Raw genomic sequence first — 19,965 nt, 5'->3', positions numbered from 1 at the left:
TTCAGTGGGGATTACGATTTCTATGTCTTATTAGGTCCTAAAATAGTTCATTTTTGCATACAAGAGACAGTGAATTATTATTGACTTGAGTTTATTTGGAAGCATTTGTGTTGGTCCCATTCAAGTTTGATTTATATTGAACATTTCTTATATGACTCATACATTGATTTAATGACATGTATTCTAAAATTTGTTTTAGTAATTTGTTAAAATTATAAAGGACACTGTGCTAATGCAATGCTGAGTCTTCAGTTTTATGACTATTAACTTCCAGTTTTTTGAAATTTTGTTGTATTGAAGTGAAATATGGTTACATTTAAAATTCATATTTAGTTCACTTCAAACCTGTAGTTTCAGAGGCTTTGTCACTTAGCCGACTGTGGCAGGGCGAATTCGTTTAAACAAATATCAATTAAGTGCTTATGGCCACAAGGCACGGTGCTGGGGATAGAAACAAAGGTGAGCAGGAGACTCAGGGGCTGAGAAAAGGTCCTGAGTAGGGCAGAAGATGCAGGTTTTTATTTTTCTGTAAAAATTATTATCTTTTATCCTATTAGCAGAAAAGCAAATATAGCAAACTCTAAACTTTGGACTCGTGCTGTTTGTTTCAAGCCCAGAGCTATGAGCCTGACTCTCAGCAAATGAATGAGATGGTCAGATAAAGGGTTACAAGAGAAATCGGTGTCTAATGAAAATATTTCTACGTCCCAATTAGAGCCCTGGTTTTAAGCAATGCTTGATGCTGTCAATGAGACTCTGGTATAATCAGTAAATGATGTGGAGTGTCTTCTTAAGTTTATTTTAATGGATTTTGACCTTATTACATATGAATAAACAAACTATGATGCAGAGCCAACTTTTTGATTATTCATGATGGCATTTATTTGACTATGTGGCTCAAAATTCTACATGGGTATGTATGGAATAATAACTATTTTGGAATTTACAGGGTTTACTTGCTTGTTATTTTCTTTTATTACCTTGTTTTATCTTTATGGTTGTATGCAGAAGATATGGAAAATATATGACGCTGGGATTTTGTGAAAGTCTTGAAACTCTTTCTTAGAAGCACTTCCCTATTGTTAAGAGGCCCCTTATGAGCCAACATGGTTGGTTGTTGTGACTTGTTTTGCTGGGTTCTTTACTGTACCATCATTCTGATGCAATGGCAATTTCTAATTGTCATTTATTAGGTCAGCAGTATTTTCTAAGCACATTTTAGTTTTTATAACTTGTTTCTGTTGTAATAAAAGTGGTATTTACTTATTATAGAAAGATTAGAAAGATTAAAAATGACTACTATTAACTATTAACATCCATTTTTTAGTCCTTTTTAAAAAATATGTTTTATATGCATAATATTTTACAAATAAAATTGTATGTGAATGTAGTATGTTTATACACATATTGCGGATCTATACACATACACACATGTAATCTTATCCTATTCTTTTCATGTAACATTGTATACTTTTAATGTAATTTAATATTATTTATATTTTCTTTATATAGTATAACAAAAATGTATACGTTACTTACTTTTATGAACATGTGATTTATTTACATAGTTCAGAATTGAAAGGTATAAAGATATGTATAAGTCTTTTTTTTTTCACTCTTCCACCAACTATCCAGTTTTCTTCTCTGGAGACAAACAATGTTAACAATTTCTGGGTACCTTTCCAGAGATATTCCATGTGAAACATACACATGCATATTCTACTTCCCTACAGATTGTATTTCATACTCTTTGGCACCTTAACTTATTTTACTTAAAAAATGTGTCTTGTACATTGTTTCATCTCAACACATAAATAAGCCCTTTTTTTTGTACATCAAATAGTATTCTGTTGTACGGATGTGTCATGATGTATTTTTGTTGTCCTCTATTGATGAACATTTAGTTAATTTACAAGGTTTTGCTATTACAAACATGTTGCAAAGGATAAAAATATATTATTTCCTATATTTGGAAACATATGTGAAGGATAAATTCCTGGAAGTGGAATTGCTAGGTCAAATGATATATGTAGTTTAAGTTGTAACAGATATTCCAAGTACCTAGAATGGTGCCAGGTGCTCAGTAAGTATTACTTAAATGAAGGAATGAGTTGCCAGGTTGCTCTCTATAGGTTATGCCAATTTATACACCTATTGATAAAGTAGGGGAGAGATTCTGTACACCTGCATTCTCATCAACAAAGTATTTAATAGCTCATAACACTCCAATTAGATTTTAACTTTTTAAATGATTCTCTTATTTTTGGACATTTGTTTCCAGATTTTGCTCGAATAGATAACACTGTGATGATCAATTTTGTGTATAAATGTTTACAATCACATTTTTATATCTTTAGGATAAATTCCTAGTCATAAAATTCTGGGGTCCAAGAATATGAATTATATAGTCGTTGATATATATTACCAAATTAATTTTCAGAAAAGTTATGCCATTTTTTATTCCTGTCAGAAGTATATGCAGTCCGGGCACGGGGGCTCATGCCTGTAATCCCAGCACTTGGGGAGGCCGAGGCGGGTGGATCACCTGAGGTCAGGAGTTCCAGACAAGCCTGGCCAACATGTCAAAACCCCATCTCTACTCAAAATACAAAAATTAGCTGGATGTGGTGGTGGGCGCCTGTAATCCCAGCTACTTGGGAGGTGGAGGCAGGAGAATCGCTTGAACTCAGGAGGCAGTGGTTGCAGTGAGCCGAGATCGCACCATCGCTCTTCAGCCTGGATGACAAGAGCAAAACTCCATCTCAAAAAAAAAAAAACAAAAAAAGAGTATATGCAAATGCCTTAGTGTATTCTGGCTAATCATTTCATTACAGTATTTTAAAAAATAAAAATACTAATATTTGTTTAGTGTTTATCAAATGCCTCTGAGTATATTTAAATGAGATTTGGCTTCAAGGCTGTTGAGAATTCTCTGGAACTGCTGGTGCTCAAGTTTTCTCTGGAGTAGAGCTCTAAGAATTCTGATTCACTGTAAGGATGGCTTGCTTTCTCTTAGGTCTGATCCCAGGACCTAATATGACTTCTGGTAGGCTGAGTGTTTTCTAGTGGTCCTAAATTATACTCAGATCGCTAGAAATTCTTTAGATGTCATTTAGGGATGTCTTGTGACCTAACAGGAAGGAACTGCTGTGTGTATCTCCACACAGGGAAGTAGACAGTGGGAAGTGATGAGACTAATCTCAGAATGTGGTGATGAGCGAATGAGTCTGCATTAACGTACTGTTGATTAAACTGATAAACTTTGGCTAATGTCCCTGAGGCTGAGGATCTCTTGAACATCTTACCTGAACAAAGGGGCCATTGCAGTTCTATACTTACAACCAGTAACTCTCTGGCATAGTTGAATATGTTTTAATGATCACTTGCTTGTTTTAAAGGACTATAGTTTTTCTAGCACTTTCCAGTTTTCTTTTATTTTAGTTTTCCATTTTGTTTTTATTTCAACACAATATAAACTCAAATGCAAGTATTTGTGAGTTTATATATATTTGAATCCTAGAGGTTAACTAATTATCCTTTTTTTAGTTGTCAAACTCATAACGTGTGCCTGGTTTCTTATGTTTAATGTGCATTTTTTTTCCCCTATTGGGGCAGCAGTGGGCAGCAGGCATGGGTTTGCTAGCATGCCGGAAAATTTAGTTCTGATCTTCACCATATAGTAGCCCTCAACTTCAATTTCTTCATCGGTAAAACAGGGATAATAGTATTTACTTACTGAGATTCTTGTGAGGATTAAGTGAGATAACATGTAAAGTGACAAGCTTAGATTATGGCATAAAGCTGGTATTCTGTTAGTGTTAACAAAGAATCTAGTGAATAGACTGTGGAAGGAAATGCCATTTGGAATTAGAGACTATCATTGAGGGAAATATTTTTTAAAGTATTAATTTGTAGATTCAGTAACATCTTGCCAAATCGAGGACTTATAGCCTTGGTGCAATGAATAGAGGTTAATTACTGTATTTGGTTGAAATGTGATAGGTCTTATTAAGGTTTTTTTGAAAAGATTTATTATTTTATGTAGGTAAACATACATGTACGTTGTTCAACAATCCCCAAATCTATACTAGTATGAAGTATAGTTAGCTTAGTCCTGGTCCAGAATTTTACACATCTGATTTGTTAGGGCTTATTGTGTATTGTAAAGAAATTAGAATAAGAACATTTAAAAAATTTTAGGCCAGGCGTGGTGGCTCATGCCTGTAATCCCAGCACTTTGGGAAGCTGAGGGGGGCAGATCATGAGGTCAGGAGATCAAGACCATTCTGCCCAACATGGTGAAACCCCATCCTACTAAAATACAAAAATTAGGAGGGCATGGTGGTGGCAGGCACCTGTAGTCCAAACTACTCAGGAGGCTGATGCAGGAGAATCCCTTGAAACTGGGGGACGGAGGTTGCAGTGAGCCAAGATCGCGCCACTGTACTCCAGCCTGGGCGACGAGCAAAAACTCCATCTCAAAAAAAAAAAAAAAAATTTAAGAAATTTTAAACAAAAATACTTTATAGCCTTCATGAGTAACTTTTTTATCTTGCACTCTGTCTTGTATGCATATACTTATAGATAAAAATTTTAGCTATGAAAAAACTCAAAATTAAGAACTAACTCGTGATGTTATTTTAGTAGGGATCTCCTTTCAGGAATAGTTTTCTTACCTTTGTTTATTTTGTTTCCTTAATTTTTCCAGGAGCTGACCAGTGCTTTGGTGCATCTAAAACTGCATCTTTTTATTCAGATCTTTACTCTTGCATTCTTCCCAGCAACAATATGGCTTTTTCTTCAGCTTTTATCAATCACACCCATCAACGAATGGCTTTTAAAAGGGTATGTTTAAATCTTTAAAAGTGGGTCCACTTTTAATGGGGCATCTCTAGAGACATTATTGTTTCTATGGCAACTATATACAAAAGGGCTTATGTGTACTATCTTAAAAGGAAGTAAAAACACATCTTTGTTTTCCTTTAAAACAATAGTATTTCATCAAGGAGGTTCATCAAATAATTAACAGAATCTTAAGATACACCCTCATGCTTCATCCTGTGGTTTTACGACGAGCACTTTTCTGAGAATTTTAAAGAGTGGTCTTGGAAGAAAAATGAGAAGGACTAGCAGATGTAAGATCTGTATGCAAGTCAATTGGATGTCAATTAATTAGATAATAGCTGAGTATAATGTGTGTTTTAGAAATGTTTAAGGAAGAAAACATACATATATGTGGGACAAACGTTACCTTTTCATTGTTTTATGTTTGATATAATAGTTGAACTTAGAGCCTGAAGATTGAATTCTGACCATATCCCTAACATACTATGTGACTTTGAGCAAAGTTTTTAAATAGTTTTTAATGTCAATTTCCCTGTCTAGAAAAGGAGGATAATCATACTTTTACTGCTTACTTACCAATGATGTTGGGGATATCAATTGAAATTGCATATTCATTGATTCAAGTTATTTATTTAGCTTCTACTTTGTTTCAGGAGTTATTATAAATATTGGAGAAACAACAGTGAAATGCCTGTTAGTTTTGCATGTTGGGGAGTCTCAGGGGGTGTTGTATCAATAAACAAGTAAGTAGATGAGCAAGATAGAGATAAATGATGTAAAAAGAACAAAACAGTGAGATATGTGAAAGGGGTTGGGTGGGCAGGCTTTTGATTAATTTAGATTTCAGAGTTCTGGGGGCAGAATGTTCTAGGGAAAGGAAACATAATGTACAAAGGCTCTAGGGCAGGATCAAGCCTGTTGAGTTTTCCAGTCAGTAAAGCAGCCAGGAAGGCCAGAGCCTGGTGATGTAGAGGGAAAATACCATGTCCTAGTAGTATAAAAGTAGGCAGGAATGAGGTATGTAGAGCCTTATAGGCCGTGGTACAGCATTCAGATTTTATTCTGAGTGCTACAGGAAGCTACTGGAGGGATTGGAATGAGAGAGTGATGTGGTCTGATTTATGTTTGCAAATGATTCTTCTGATAACTATGTGTAGAAGAGATAGTAGAGGGGCCTGAGAGAAATCAACTCAGAGAGTAGTGGTGAGGTAGCAGTTCAATAGAGAGGAATGAATGTGTGCCAGATAGATTTTACAGTAGAGCTTTCAGCAGTGATGGGTGAGGAGGATGTAGAAGGAGGACAGAGGAACCAAGCATGACTTCTGGGTTTTAGGTATGAACCACTGGGTAATTGGTAGCATCATTTACTTAAGAGGGGAAAACTAGGTTAGGAGGCATGGTGGAAATCAAGAGTGCCATTTTGGCCAGATTTAGTTTCAGAGAATGAACATAAAATTTCACCAAAAAGTGTAAAATGCCACATAAATATGATGACATCATTTTAGAGCAAAAATGTATTATGCATATCAAGAACCAATAGTTACTGAATATGTGCCATGTGTAGGCCACTCAAGGAATACAAAGATATTTACTCATTTTTGTGGTCTTCTGGGAACTTCCAACCTAGTTGGTTATAAAGGACATATATATATATGCCTCCTAGTAATCACCAAAATGGGGCACCATGTGATTTTTCAGATGAGTGGTGTAATCAGTTAAAGAATAAGCAGTTCAGCAAAGGTTGGGTACTCGTAGAGATTTCAAAAATGCGGCATTAATGAGATACAAAGATAAAATATTTCCATAGGGTCGGCTTGCAGAAGGCCTGAATTACTGGGCTGAGGAGTTTGCATTTGAAGCTATAGATGATGGAGAGAGAGCTGTTAAAAATGCTCAACAAGTGAATAACAACATGTTTAAAAGTGGCTACTAAGGAAGATTAGTTGGACAGCTTGGACTCTCAATATGCTAAATAAAACAAACAATTCTGACTTCAAGATGTTGAACTTAAAGGAGTGTACACTTACCGTAATTCACTTAGAGAAAGCTCTTCCTGGCTTAGTGTTTTTTCCCTTCCCCTCCATAATTTGAAAGTACATACTTAGTATATTAACTTGAAGGGGTTGCATAATCATGTTTAAGTTGTTGAAATAAAGATGTTCTGAGCACATGCTCCTTACCTTGCATAGTAAAGGGACAGAGTGAGGTAGAGGGAACATTGAATAGGCCTTTTTAAGTGTCCAGATTGGCTGAGAAGCATCTGGACAGGGATGATGGTGGCAGTAGTCATGGAGGAAACTGGAAAGTTAGTTATGGTGACAGATTGATTTATTTTTATTTTTATTTTTATTTTTTGAGACAGAGTCTCACTCTGTCACCAGGCTGGAGTGCAGTGGCGTAATCTCAGCTCACTGCAACCTCTGCCTCCCGGGTTCAAGTGATTCTCCTGCCTCAAGCCTCCTGAGTAGCTGGGATTACAGGTGCCCGCCACCATGCCCAGCTAATTTTTGTATTTTTAGTAGAGACGGGGTTTCACCATGTTGGCCAGGATGGTTTCAATCTCTTCACCTCGTGATCTGCCCACCTCAGCCTCCCAAAGTGCTGGGATTAAAGGCGTGAGCCACTGCGCCCAGCCACAGATTGATTTTTGAGGAGCAAGAGGAGTCACATATAACTTCAAAGTTTCAAACTGGATCATTAGGGAAAAAACTGGTCCCATTGATCAAAAAAAATATGTAAATTCAGAGGGGAAGTTTATTTTTCAGAAAACATATGAATTCTTTCTGAAGATCTATTGTACAGCATGGTAACTATAGTTAATAACGTATACTAGAAAATTGCCAAGAGAGTAGATGTATATGTTAATTAGTTTGATTGTGGTAATGATTTCACAGTGTATACATATGTCAAAACATCATGTTGTATGCCATAAATTTTTATAATATTTCCTTGTCAATTATACCTCAATAAATTTGGAAAACAAATATATAAATACAATATTAGACATGCTTAGTTTAGAGTGGCAGTCATAGGCAGCTACAAATTCGGGAATTGTAGTTAGGGCTAAAAAATATAAACTTGAAAGTATTCCTAAAGATTGAAAATAAGATTGAAAAGATGGCAGGAGAGCCAGCAAAAACAAAAACAAAAACAAAAAAAAACCAACCAAACAAACAAAAACACCAGAATGACTGGTTTAAAACACAGAAGCTAAATTTGAATGAACTACAACGGTAACCATGAAAATATTAGAGTGGCCTGAGAGGTAAGAAGGTAAGCAGAATGAATATGAGGAAAAATATACCAGATTTGGTGATTTGGGGATTACTGGTTACTTTAAGGTTACTATTACTAGTAGAGGGGGCAGAAGTCTTATTTCAGAGAAGTAAACAGAATGGTCTCTGGGGCCATGGAGGCAGGCACTCTTTAAAGGTCAAAAGTGAGTCACAATGAGAAAAGTGGGATTGTATCTTGAGGAGGCAGCACCACTCATTTCACTCATTTTGCTGTTATCTACATTTCTGCATTGACTCTTCTGCCTCCTTGAAGGCAGGAATAATGTCTTTACTTCTTTTTAAAAATTATTTCCTGTAGGATTTTATTCATAGAAGATATATGTATTCAATATATAGTTGGCAAATTTTTTTTTTTGAGATGGCATCTCACTCTGCTGCCCAGCTGGAGTGCAGTGGCACAATCTTGGCTCACTGCAACCTCTGCCTCCTGAGTTCAAGCAAAATTTTTGTCTTTTTAAAACTATGAGAATTCTGCTTTTTTGCACATAGAAGGGAAGGGGCTGGAAGAGGAGGGATGAAAAAGCTAAAAAGATTGAAAATGCCTGAGAGGATCTGTCCTAGTATTGGGGGTAGGGGAGACAGAAGGCGGAGAGGCTGAAGTGGGAGGCCTAGATAAGTCTTTGACCCATAAAAGTTTTACCCCAGATAGGTGGCTTTGTGAGTTTGGGAAAGTTACTTATCTTCTTTCTTCACTTCAGTTTTCTGTAAGATGGGAATAATAATAACACTTATCTTAAATATAACTTTTGAGGAATAAATGAGATAGTATGTAAAGTGTTTAGAATAGTGTCTACTACAAATGGTAAATGCTCAGTATTAGTGATGATGATAGTAGACTCTAAGGAAGCCTCAGAGATTGGGAATTTATAATAGGACAGACTACTCTAGTAGCTCTTTGTAAAACAGATCTGGAAAGAAGACCATATTAAATGGAACTGAGTTGGAAATTCCATAAAATGGGTTTTCTTATGCTTCAATCAAAATGAGTTTAAACATTTTTTTCCTATTTCAGAGCTAATGTTGAATCCATTGCATAAAGTTTAGATAATATGTTCTTACAAAAATGAATAAAAATATAGTTGACCTTGAACACTGTGAGGCTTAGAGGTGCCAACCCCCATGCCGTTGAAAATCCACATATAACTTTTGACTCCCCAAAAACTTAACTACTATTAGCCTAACCATTGACTGGAGGCCTTACCTATAATATAAAGAGTCGATTAATATATATTTCATATATTACATGTATTACATATTCTTACAATCAAGCCAGAGAAAAGAAACATATTAAGAAAATTATAAGGAAGAAAAAAATATATTTACTATTCATTAAGTGGAAATGGATCATTATACAGGTCTTCATTTTTGTCATCTTCACATTGAGTAGGCTAAAGAAGAGGAAGAAGTCTTGCTGTCTCAGGCATAGCAGAAGCAGAAGAAATTCTTGTATAAGTGGGGCCCTCACATTTCAAATCCATGTTGTTAAATGGCCAACTGTAACCTTTAATCATACCCATTCAAAATCTAAGTTAGATACTCTGTGTCATCTATGCCCTGTATGAACTTTCCACTTAGGCCAGCTACCTGTTCTCCCCAGAAGATATATTCTATATGAATTTTGAGTAATTAAAAAAATGTATAGTACTTAAATTTATTACTCATAGTTTCATTTGCTTGTTATGCAATTTATTTTCTGTCCTAAACTAAGAAAATAGACCTGTCATCATCTTGGGTGTGTGCACATAATATAATAAAAACCAAATTGAGGATAGATACTAGAATTTACTACAGAGTCTGAATGCAAGAAGTATGTGATTGTGTCATGCCTGTTTATATAATGTTATTACAATGTTAAAATGTCTTTTATGAGATGAAGATTTGAAAACTGCTCTTCTATAGAAAGAAATCCAAAGATGTAAGCTTGTGTCTTGTCAAGTATTTTTGAACTTAGGAAGTGGTTTTGAAGATTTAGAGACTTCCTACAAACAAAATGTAGGGAAAATATTTTTCACTTTACCTAAAAATAACCTAAGACTATATACGCTTACCAAATGATTAGCCGTTTTGGTTATCTTTCTTTTTTTTTTGAGACGGAGTCTCACTCTTTCGCCCAGGCTGGACTGCAGTGGCGCTATCTCGGCTCACTGCAAACTCTGCCTCCCAGGTTCACACCATTCTCCTGCCTCAACCTCCTGAGTGGCTGGGACTACAGGCACCCGCCACTGTGCCCGGCTAATTTTTTGTACTTTTAGTAGAGATGGGGTTTCACTGTGTTAGCCAGGATGGTCTCGATCTCCTGACCTTGTGATCTGCCCATCTCGGCCTCCCAAAGTGCTGGGATTACAGGCGTGAGCCACCGAGCCCTGCCCATTTTGGTTATCTTTCAATGACTGCACTCACTATACCTTGACTGCTTTTTGAATTGTATAATAAGAGCTTAAATAGCTTAAAACAGACTCACTCAAGCCTATGGAATAGCATAAGAGATTAGAACCCATACGTTTGCAGCACCTTGTAAGCCACGTTGCCTTGTGTAGACTTGTCTAAATTCAACAGGGGATGTGCATCAATAAATATGCCCTTATATTCATTTGCTCAGCCTTGCTATTTTAGAATGAATGTAGTGAAAGCTGTCTATGATTAAAAAATTATTTATAGTTGGATTTTCTTTTATTTTTCAGTTTGCAGACAGTAGGTTGCATGCCTCCGCCTGTGTCTTCTGCAGTGATTTTAACCAAGGCAGTTGGTGGAAATGAGGTGAGTCATGGGGCTACCTTATTTAAACATAAGTGCATGCTGTGCTTTTGTTTCAAAAATATATCACATTTTTGGACATGAAGGGTTGATGTTGCAGAAAACTCCTAGCCATAGCAGCTTGTGAAAGAAGGAGGTGTACTCACATACTAGCATGATGCTAAAATTGATTATGATGGATGGAATTTAGGATTTCAAAGAGAAGAGCAAGGGAAATGAGTGAAATAGAGATAGTGATTTTTCTTCTACCTCAGTGGAAATTGGGAGACAAAGGACAGAGAAGACCTGGGAAAGGCATTTTTCATCCAAGATTCTCAGACTGAGGACATCCAGTATGGCGATTCCTTATCTCCAAAAAATTTGTTAACAAACTAAATTGATGGGGAAAAGTTAAATATGTTTAATGGCAAGTGAGGATGATATAAAAAGAAGAAATTAGGTTAGGTTTCTTAGATGAATTCAAAGAGATTATTCAACTGCTAGGGGACTATGGCACAATAATTGTATTTGTATATTGGAGTAGCAATTGTCCAATGCAGAAGCTACTTATAGGGGGTTCTTCCTTGGTTGAAAGGTGCTATGACTTTATACTGAGGGACATTCATTTGTGATAGCTTATTTCTCCTTTTCTACTGATATTCTCTCATTCAGAAAAAAGATGTTATTGAAGGAGGGAAGATATAATGGGTTTCCACTTCAGTTCATTCTTAGGATTCTGTTTTCAACATCTATTTTCATTTTCATCCACTTTATGCTTTCCAAAAATATTGAGTACCTGCTATATTCTTTTTGAAAACAGGTTTATGGAAGTATCATTGACATATAACCAACTGTATAAACTTAAACAGTTTAATGTTTTGACATATGTGTACATTTGTGAAACCATCACCACAGTCAAGATAGTGAACATATCCATATCCATATATACACCCTCAAAGAGTTTCCTGAGTCCCTTTGACATTCCTTCCATCTGCCCTTCTCAACACCCCTCTTCCCCAGGCAACCACTGATCTGCCCTCTGTCACTATAGATTAGTTTGCATTTTTTAGAGTTTTATGCAATGGAATTACACAGTTTGTGCTCTTTTTAAAAATCTTTTCTGGCTTCTTTTACTAAGCATACATATTTTGAAATTCATCTATGTTGTGTTCATTAATAATTCAGTATCTTTTTTGCTGAGGAGTAGTATTTTGTATAGATACACTACAAATTGTTTATCCATTCACTTGTTGATGGAAATTTGGGCATTTTCTAATTTTTGGCTATGAGCATTACTGTAGAAATCTTAAGTTTATATATAATATACCCCCTTTTCCTTGGAAATACCTAGGAGTGGAATGGGTATATCATCCAGTAGGTGTAAGTTTTAGTACCTTTTAATCAAGGAAGAATCATCTACAAATAGTTATAAGTCTCCTATAAATAGCTTCTGATGTAGACCATTTCTCTCAATATATAAGCACTCTTCTTTTACGACATGTGTATGTTTAACTTTTAAATAAATTACCAAACTATTTTTTAAAGTGGTCATACAGTTTTACATTCCAACCTGTAGCGAATGAGAGTTCCAGTGTTCTACATCCTAGTCAACATTTGGTACTGTATTTTCAGTCTTTTTAATTTTTGCCATTCTAATACGGTGTAATGATATCTCATTGTGGTTCTAATTTAATTTGTATTCCCAGTGATATTGAGTATCTTTTCATGTGCTGATTTGCTATTCATATGTCTTCTTTAGTGAAATGTCTATTAGCTCTCTTGCTCATTTTTTTAAAAATTGGGTGGTTTGTTTACTTATTGATGAGCATTAAGAGTTCTATATATTCTGGATATATCTCTTTCATCAGATATTTGCTTTGTCAATATTTTTTCCTAGTCTGTGACTTGTCTTATTATTTTTTACCAGTGCCTTTTGAAGAGCAGGATGGTAGTGGAGACAGTAAACGTGATTGGATTCAGGGTGTATTTTGAAGGTACAGGATATGCTGATGAATTAGATGTGGGGTGTGAGAGAAAAAGAGGGGTCAAGAATGGCTTTAAGGTTTTTGGTTGAGCAACTGCAAGGATGAGGTTGCTGTTGCTATGTGAGAACAGGTTTGGGGAGTATTAGCCTACAGAAGCTAGGCTATTCTGGGATCACTAAGAACTCCAAAATCTCAGTGGTTAAAAATATGCATTTATTTCTTGTTCATGGTACATGTCCCATGTGGGTCAGTGGGAAGGTCTTTTGCCATCCCTAAAGATGCCAGATTGATTGGAGGCTCTACTGTCTTGTAGGTCTACCCCCTGGATGGAACACACAACATTTTCACTTGCCACAGCAGAGAGAAAGATTGGAGAACCACAAATAGGCTTTTCACTGCCCAGGTTGATAGTGATACATGGCACTTCTGCTCACATTAAATTGGCCAGAATAAGTCATATGGCCTTACCATGTGTTGTCATTTATGTGCCCTGAAGGAGAAAGGAACTGACATTAGTGAATACTTGTAATGTCAGCCATATAGGTAAAGATCAAGAATTTGGTTTTTTGATGTACTAAGATGCCTATTATATATCCAAGTGGACATACTAACGAAGAATTAGAGCTATTAGAATTGGTAGTTTAGGAAGTGGTCTAAACTAGAGATATAAATTAGGGAATCATCAGTGGATAAATGTATTTAAAGCCAAAATTGGATGAGATTATTTGGGGAGAGAGCATAGATATAAAAGAGAAGAGGTTCAAGGACTGAGCCCTGGATCACTCCAACATTAAGAGGTCAAGGGAATGAGGAATAACCAGCAAAGGCAACAGAGAAAGCAGCAATAATGAGAGCAGGAAAAAGAGGGGAGCACTGTGTCAGGGAAGCCAGGTGTCCTGGAAGCCATGTGAAAAACTGTTTGAAGAGGAGGGTCTGGTTCACTGTGTGAAATAATGCTGATATAAGTTGTGTAAGGTAAATTCTGAAGATTAGCCACTAAATTATGCTACATGGAGTAATTGGCAGCCTGACCAGAGTGGTTTTGGTGGAGCATTGGGATAAAAGCTTATTTGGGGTGGGCTCAAGAAAAAAGTGGGAAGAGCAGAATTAGAGATAGAAGTAGAGACAACTGTTTTGAGGTTCTCTGTGATGAAAGGGAAAAGGGAAATGAGGTTGTATTTAGAGGGGATGTGGGGCAGAAATTTTTTTAATGGAGAAATAACAGCATGTATGTATGCATCGTGTTGAGAATGCTACACTAGAGAGGAAACTATTGATGTAAGAGAGAGTGTGTATGCTGGAGTAATATATTTGATCAAATGAGAGAGAATGGTATTGAGTTGTATGACTGTCAGTAGACCTTGGGCTGTTTATTTATAATAACAGAAGGGAAGGCAGAGTGTGTGGATATGGATGTGTGTAGCTGGGTAGAAGGGGTATACTTGGTCTCTTTTAATGGTTTTTATTTTCTTAGTGAGGTTGGAAGCAAGGTCAACCACTGAGAGTGATGATGAGGTAGGTAGTATTGATGTTTCAAAAGGGAGGAGAAAGTGTGCAATTGCCATCTAGATGAGGAAAGTGAGTTAACTTGAGGGTAAGGCAGGACAGCTAGGCTGGACTGAGGAGCCAGCTGAGATGCGTAGACATGCATTGAAAGTGAAGCCAGGCATTGTGGTTGTGTGTTTTCTCAAAGCCACATTTAGCTTCTTAGTGTAGGAATGAAATTAGCAGATAGCTGGATTTAACCAAAGATTTCATTATGTCAGGTAGTTATTTTTATTTGCCATATAATTAGTGAGATAGAGGAGGTATAGGAGTTTTAGACTAGTATGCACTGTGGTTTTCTTTCTATTGTGATTAGAGATAAATGTGATTTGTCTAATGGTGATTCCCTCAAGAGGTGTGTAGGCTATATTGATTTAAGAGACTAAAAAACCTTTTTGTTCTCAACTTTTGGCCAAAGTTCACATTTCATCCATATCCTTGACATTGACGTAGCATTAGATTCTTCTAAAGTCTACTTACATGTTTATTCCCTCAATAGATAAATTGTTTATATTAATGTTCCACGTTAATAATGTGGAATTTAGAAATATCTCCTTTGTTTTCTAAAAGTGTTAGTCTATTTCTTTAAATGTTTATATTGTATAGCTTCATGATTATCAAGCATTTTTGTAGACCAGGGGTATAAGATATAATTTTTCATAAATCTTGAATATCAAACTTCAGAAATGAAGTTTGCAGAGTCCAGTTTGGTCCTACCTTCTGATATGAAATGAGTAGACTATTTCATATTTTCACCAGATTGTAGGAGAAAATGATCTGCAAGAAAAGGTAGTAGAAAAGTTTAATACTTTCCTAAAATAATGTTACTAGATAAGTGAATATAGACTTTTGTTGAAGTAAATGTGAAAGAAGATTAATCTTATGTATAATATATTGGAAAGAATGTAATCTAAGGATGGACAGTGAATTTGTTGGTGTGTGTAATGAAAAGGTCCACAAGCTGGGCCCACTGTCACCTACCATTTGATGAAGGCCCTGATTCTGCTTTTCTGTGATTCTCTGCTCTGCCTTGCATGTAGCGGCTCTGTACTCACATGGGTTTTAACATAGCAATAGAATTGCTGTGGCATATTTCCGTGTTGCATTGTCCTTGCAAAATGTTCTTGATGGTGTATATGACAAGTATGAAAACGTCTTCCTTCAGGATTTTGTGTTATCACCTTTTTCACATTTAGTTGATGCTCATGTATATTTATATATTTATATGTAATATATACATGTTTAATATGTGCTCTCATGTACTAAATACAGTGTGTGGTTGTATAGCATATTTGTTTTTAATGATTTGGGGATGTATGCAGTTGTAATGGTGTCATTTGAAATGATTATTTTCATTTTGCAAAGTTGTTATAGAACGTAGGAGGAAATTTGTTTCTGCTACTTACACACTTTTCATTTTAAATGATTTTCAGTAAAATTGTTGGTTACCAAAAGATTTTGTCATGGGTTGTACTTTGGCAAGAGGTAACTTTATTGCTTTTTGTTAGTTAAAAAAAATATGTTGTTATAACTTAGGTTATTATTGTTTCAGTGAGCCAATTAGAATTTATAATAATTTTTAGCAGCAGAAGGAACTCAATGTATGTGCATAGCAATGTATATACACCGAAATGCCAGTATATTTCTCAGGTAAACAAATGATACTGTTTAGTAGTAAAGCTGACTGACAATCTTCTTTTGTGGCTTTTACATTTTAAGCTATTTTTATTTAAATATTAGAAACATGGTCAGCTTCTTATTTGTGATTGTTATTTATTCATTTGAATATTTTAAACACAAGTTTTCAAAACTGCAAAATTGTAGAGTGTGCTTTGACATGGTCCAGCTGGTGGTGATTGTGGCTGTGTGTATGTGTGTGTGCATGTAATTGTAGTTCCTTTTTAAGTAATAGAAAAAGTAATAAGGCCGGGGGCGGTGGCTCATGTCTGTAATCCCAGGACTTTGGGAGGCCGAGGCGGGGGGATCACCTGAGGTCAGGAGTTCAAGACTAGCCTGGTCAACATGGGGAAACCTCGTCTCTACTAAAAATACAAAAATTAGCCAGGCTTGGTGTCATGTGCCTGTAATCCCAGCTACTCGGGAGGCTAAGGCAGAAGAATTGCTTGAACCCGGGGCGCGGAGGTTGCAGTGAGCCAAGATTGTGCCATTGCACTCCAGCCTGGGCGACAGAGCGAGACTCCATCTCAAAATAAAAAAAAAAAAAAAAGTAATAAGAGTTGGTGAATCCTAATTTTATTTCCAAAAATAAGAAGATAGATCAGAATGTTTTATATTTTATTCTGACATGGGAGGCAAAAGATAAACACTTATTCTTTGTTTAAAACTATATATATTTGTTTAGTTTAAATTTCTGTTCTAAATACAAGATTCAGTGATAAAAAATTTTTTTGATTTTTTTTTTCCCTCCAAAAGCCTTACAAAGGTTTTAAACCTGATGAGACTTGCTAAGAGAATCCTTGTATTTGAATTCAAGTTACTTCTGCCTTACAATAACTATCACAGGGATTCCTTTATAAAAGAAAAAAAAATGTAAAGAAACTAGAAAATTATTCCCCTATGTTTGGAGAGGGAGTTATGTGGTTTTCATAGTATTGTTGTAGAACTATTTCATTTCTCTATGGTTTGTACTGGTATTTAGTGAAAAAGCAAGAAAGGTAGGGTTTGGGAAAGAGGCATTGTCTTCTTTTATCTCAATATTGCTTCTTTTGCATGCTGAGAAAAGGAAGAATTCAGCTAAAAGCCATTGCCGAAAAATGTGAAGTGAATATGAAGCCTTAACGTCCAAGTAAAGTTGCAAAGCTATACAACTTTGCAAAATTTTGAGAGCCTAGGTATTAAACAAGTGGAAGAGAAATATAATTAAGGAGTGTCTGCCTTCAAATATCTGAAGGGAAAAAGAAAAAAGCATTAAGAGTTGTAATAGATAAAAGTCAGGGCAAGTTAGAAAGGAGTCTTTAGTCAGATCTGGGAGTAATATTTAAACTCTAGGTTATCTGTGTTTAAAACCAAGCCTGGTAATTCGAACCATGAAAATAGGCACCTTTACCACTAGTAGCAGTGTACTGACTATAGGCATGTTATTTATGTTTATTTGTGGATTTTTGATTGTTTGTTTCTTAAAATGGATTTCATGGATCACTTGCACTGGCATTACCTGAAAGATTAGAAAAGTAAACTTAAATTCTTTATATCATATCCACCCTAGACATATTGAATTAGAATGTTTAGTGGATGGGCCTCAAGAATCTCCTTCTTTTAAAAATTATGAAACCTATCGTAGCTATAAAAAGGGTGTAAAACACATATACACAGTTTAAAGCACAATATGCACTTCTATGTCCACCATTCAGCTTTAGAAATAGAATACAGTATTCAACCAATTGTTAAGCATCAACTTTAAGATACTGTTTTCTACCATAGAGAATAATAAGGATAATAAGGTCTTACAGGGGAGAAAAAGTAACCTTTTCCACACCCATGGCAAGGGTCATAGCTGACATCCCTGTAACAAATGACACATTAACAAGAGAAAAGCATAACAAATTTATTTACCCGAAGTTTTTGGTGACATGGGTGATTTCAGAAATGTAGACCCAAAGAGGCAGGGAAAACTATATTTTTATGCTGTCTGATGAAATAAATGGATAATTGTGGAGAAAAATGGTTAGAAAAAAAGGGGTATGCTCTAATGGTAATAAACTGGGGCACTTAACAAGGCCAGGTTTTTCAGATTCTTTTCTGTGTCTCTGTAAGACCTGCTTTCCCCCTGAGTGTGAGAAAGGACACCTGTCACATGAGGATCTTCAGGGGAGAAGGGAGGAAGTCAGAGTGACCTTTCTGCTTTCTATGATCCACCTAGGGGGAGGGGAATTCTAGTTTCTATGATCCACTCACGGGCAAGACAAAGAGGGACAGGAGACAGGAGGGTAGGAGAAGGTTAGGGAGACCATCTTGCTTTTGAGGCCCCCTTGTCTGTGTCAGCTCAAAAGTACTCAGTATGCCAAGACACCATGCTTTAGGGTATTGTGTTCTGAGACCTGACAATCTGGTGCCTGACTTTGAGGAGCTTACATTTAATGTGATATTACAGTATTCAGAATCTCTACTTCATGTTATAAACCTCACAAAAATAGGCGAAACGTAGTGGAATAATTTTGCCTAGATGACCCGTATCATTAAATTATTGTTTTCCATTTTAGTGTAGAAAAAAACAAAATGTACCACAAGTGAGGTCAGCTCCACCCAGCTGTGTGGGACAGCCAGAACTTCAGGTTAGAGATCTAGACTGTGTTTGCTACTTGCAGCATTAGGCTGTGGTCTTGCCTGGTCTAGTATTAAGACAGTGTACTTCTTTTAATGCAAGCATATTTACCTGGCATTTTTATTTTATTTTACTTAGCAGGTTGAAGGATTTTAGAACTTTGATAGTCATGCTGAATTCCAAATACATTTTAAAGAAACATTTTGATTTGGGGTATAGAAGAAAGATAACAAGTATGTGTATGTGCCTCTGTGTGTGTGTGTGTGTGTGTGTTTACTTTCATCAACGGGGCTGGTGCTCAAATCTCTTCAAAGACAATTTAAGAATGTCTCCTGAGCAAAGAAAATTATCACATGTGGTGAAGTCTTTAAGTCATAGATGAAGGTCATAGAAGTCTGAGTGTCTTTAAAAAAGGTTTTCTATCTGCTTGGAAAGCAAATGAAGCACTCATTACTAACTTTCAAAGTATAGCTATGAGATTTTTGCTAGAGGTGAAAGATCAAGATCATCACAGTCCAAATGGAGACTGTAAGTTCAATTTCTGACTCATGAGTGAGGCATGAAACATTTCAGGGTTATTTTGCATTATCATTGGGGAGTTGGTCTTGCTAATCCAATGCATTAAGATAAGATTCATTGAAACATTTATAAAGGCAGTTAGAGTAGATCTAATCAGCAGAGAGGACTAGGAGTGAAAAGGAAATCTTATCTGTCAGTCACTTTCTCCGCTTTAGCAATTACTTGGCCTTTCTGTTCTTTGCCTTTCTCTTCTGTTAAATGGGGTTACTGCTTTGGCTTGTAGTGGAAGGTTAGTGGCATCCTGGAGGAATCTTATGTCTGAAAAACATTGTCAGCATTGAGCCTTTTTGCAAGCTGGCAGATGTATATTTTTTAGCTTCCAGACTGATGTGCTTTCTGAGAAGTAGTAACAGCTACATTTCCCTCTTTAACAGATGAAAGAACAGAAGTATCAGCAGCAACAGCAAGAAATTCTATGCCCCTACTCTTCTACTGTATCTACCTTTTAGCTTCAGTCTTATTTTCCAGATTGGGCTAGAGTTCTTAGGAGGTAGAAAGAGTTGACTGTGTTTGTTTTAAGCTGCTATAAAACTTGTGAAACGTACCTAGATTTCCCTAGATTTTTGTGTAACTTAGAATTTTCTCATTTAACCCTGTTGCCCAGCAAATTGTCTTCATTTTTACCTCTCTAACTAAAAGGGCCCTTTTAATAGGTTAGCAGTGATTTTTAGTCACCAATCCCAGAGGCCAGTCCTCAGTT

At 36.1% G+C, this 19,965-nt stretch overlaps 1 protein-coding gene across 15 annotated transcripts in view; it reads left to right on the top strand.

Annotated features, from left to right (window-relative positions):
• SLC10A7 (solute carrier family 10 member 7) overlaps positions 1–19,965 on the top strand; it is a 262,461-nt gene that overhangs the window by 8,952 nt on the left and 233,544 nt on the right. For 12 of the 15 annotated variants that reach the window (XR_010156719.1, XR_010156717.1, XR_010156718.1 and 9 more), the window contains exons 3-4: positions 4,709–4,845; positions 10,823–10,898. Coding sequence is in view for 9 of the 15 variants with exons in the window: in XM_063809936.1 (XP_063666006.1) it covers positions 4,709–4,845; positions 10,823–10,898 (213 nt within the window). In the remaining 6 variants the exon portion in view is untranslated. The remainder of the gene's footprint in view (positions 1–4,708; positions 4,846–10,822; positions 10,899–19,965) is intronic. The other 3 variants (XR_010156721.1, XR_010156722.1, XM_016952341.4) reach the window with 1 other exon arrangement.

The sequence above is a fragment of the Pan troglodytes genome, chromosome 3 (assembly GCF_028858775.2).
Source record: "Pan troglodytes isolate AG18354 chromosome 3, NHGRI_mPanTro3-v2.0_pri, whole genome shotgun sequence".
NCBI lineage: Eukaryota > Metazoa > Chordata > Mammalia > Primates > Hominidae > Pan > Pan troglodytes.
This window is presented reverse-complemented; position numbering and strand designations above follow the sequence as displayed.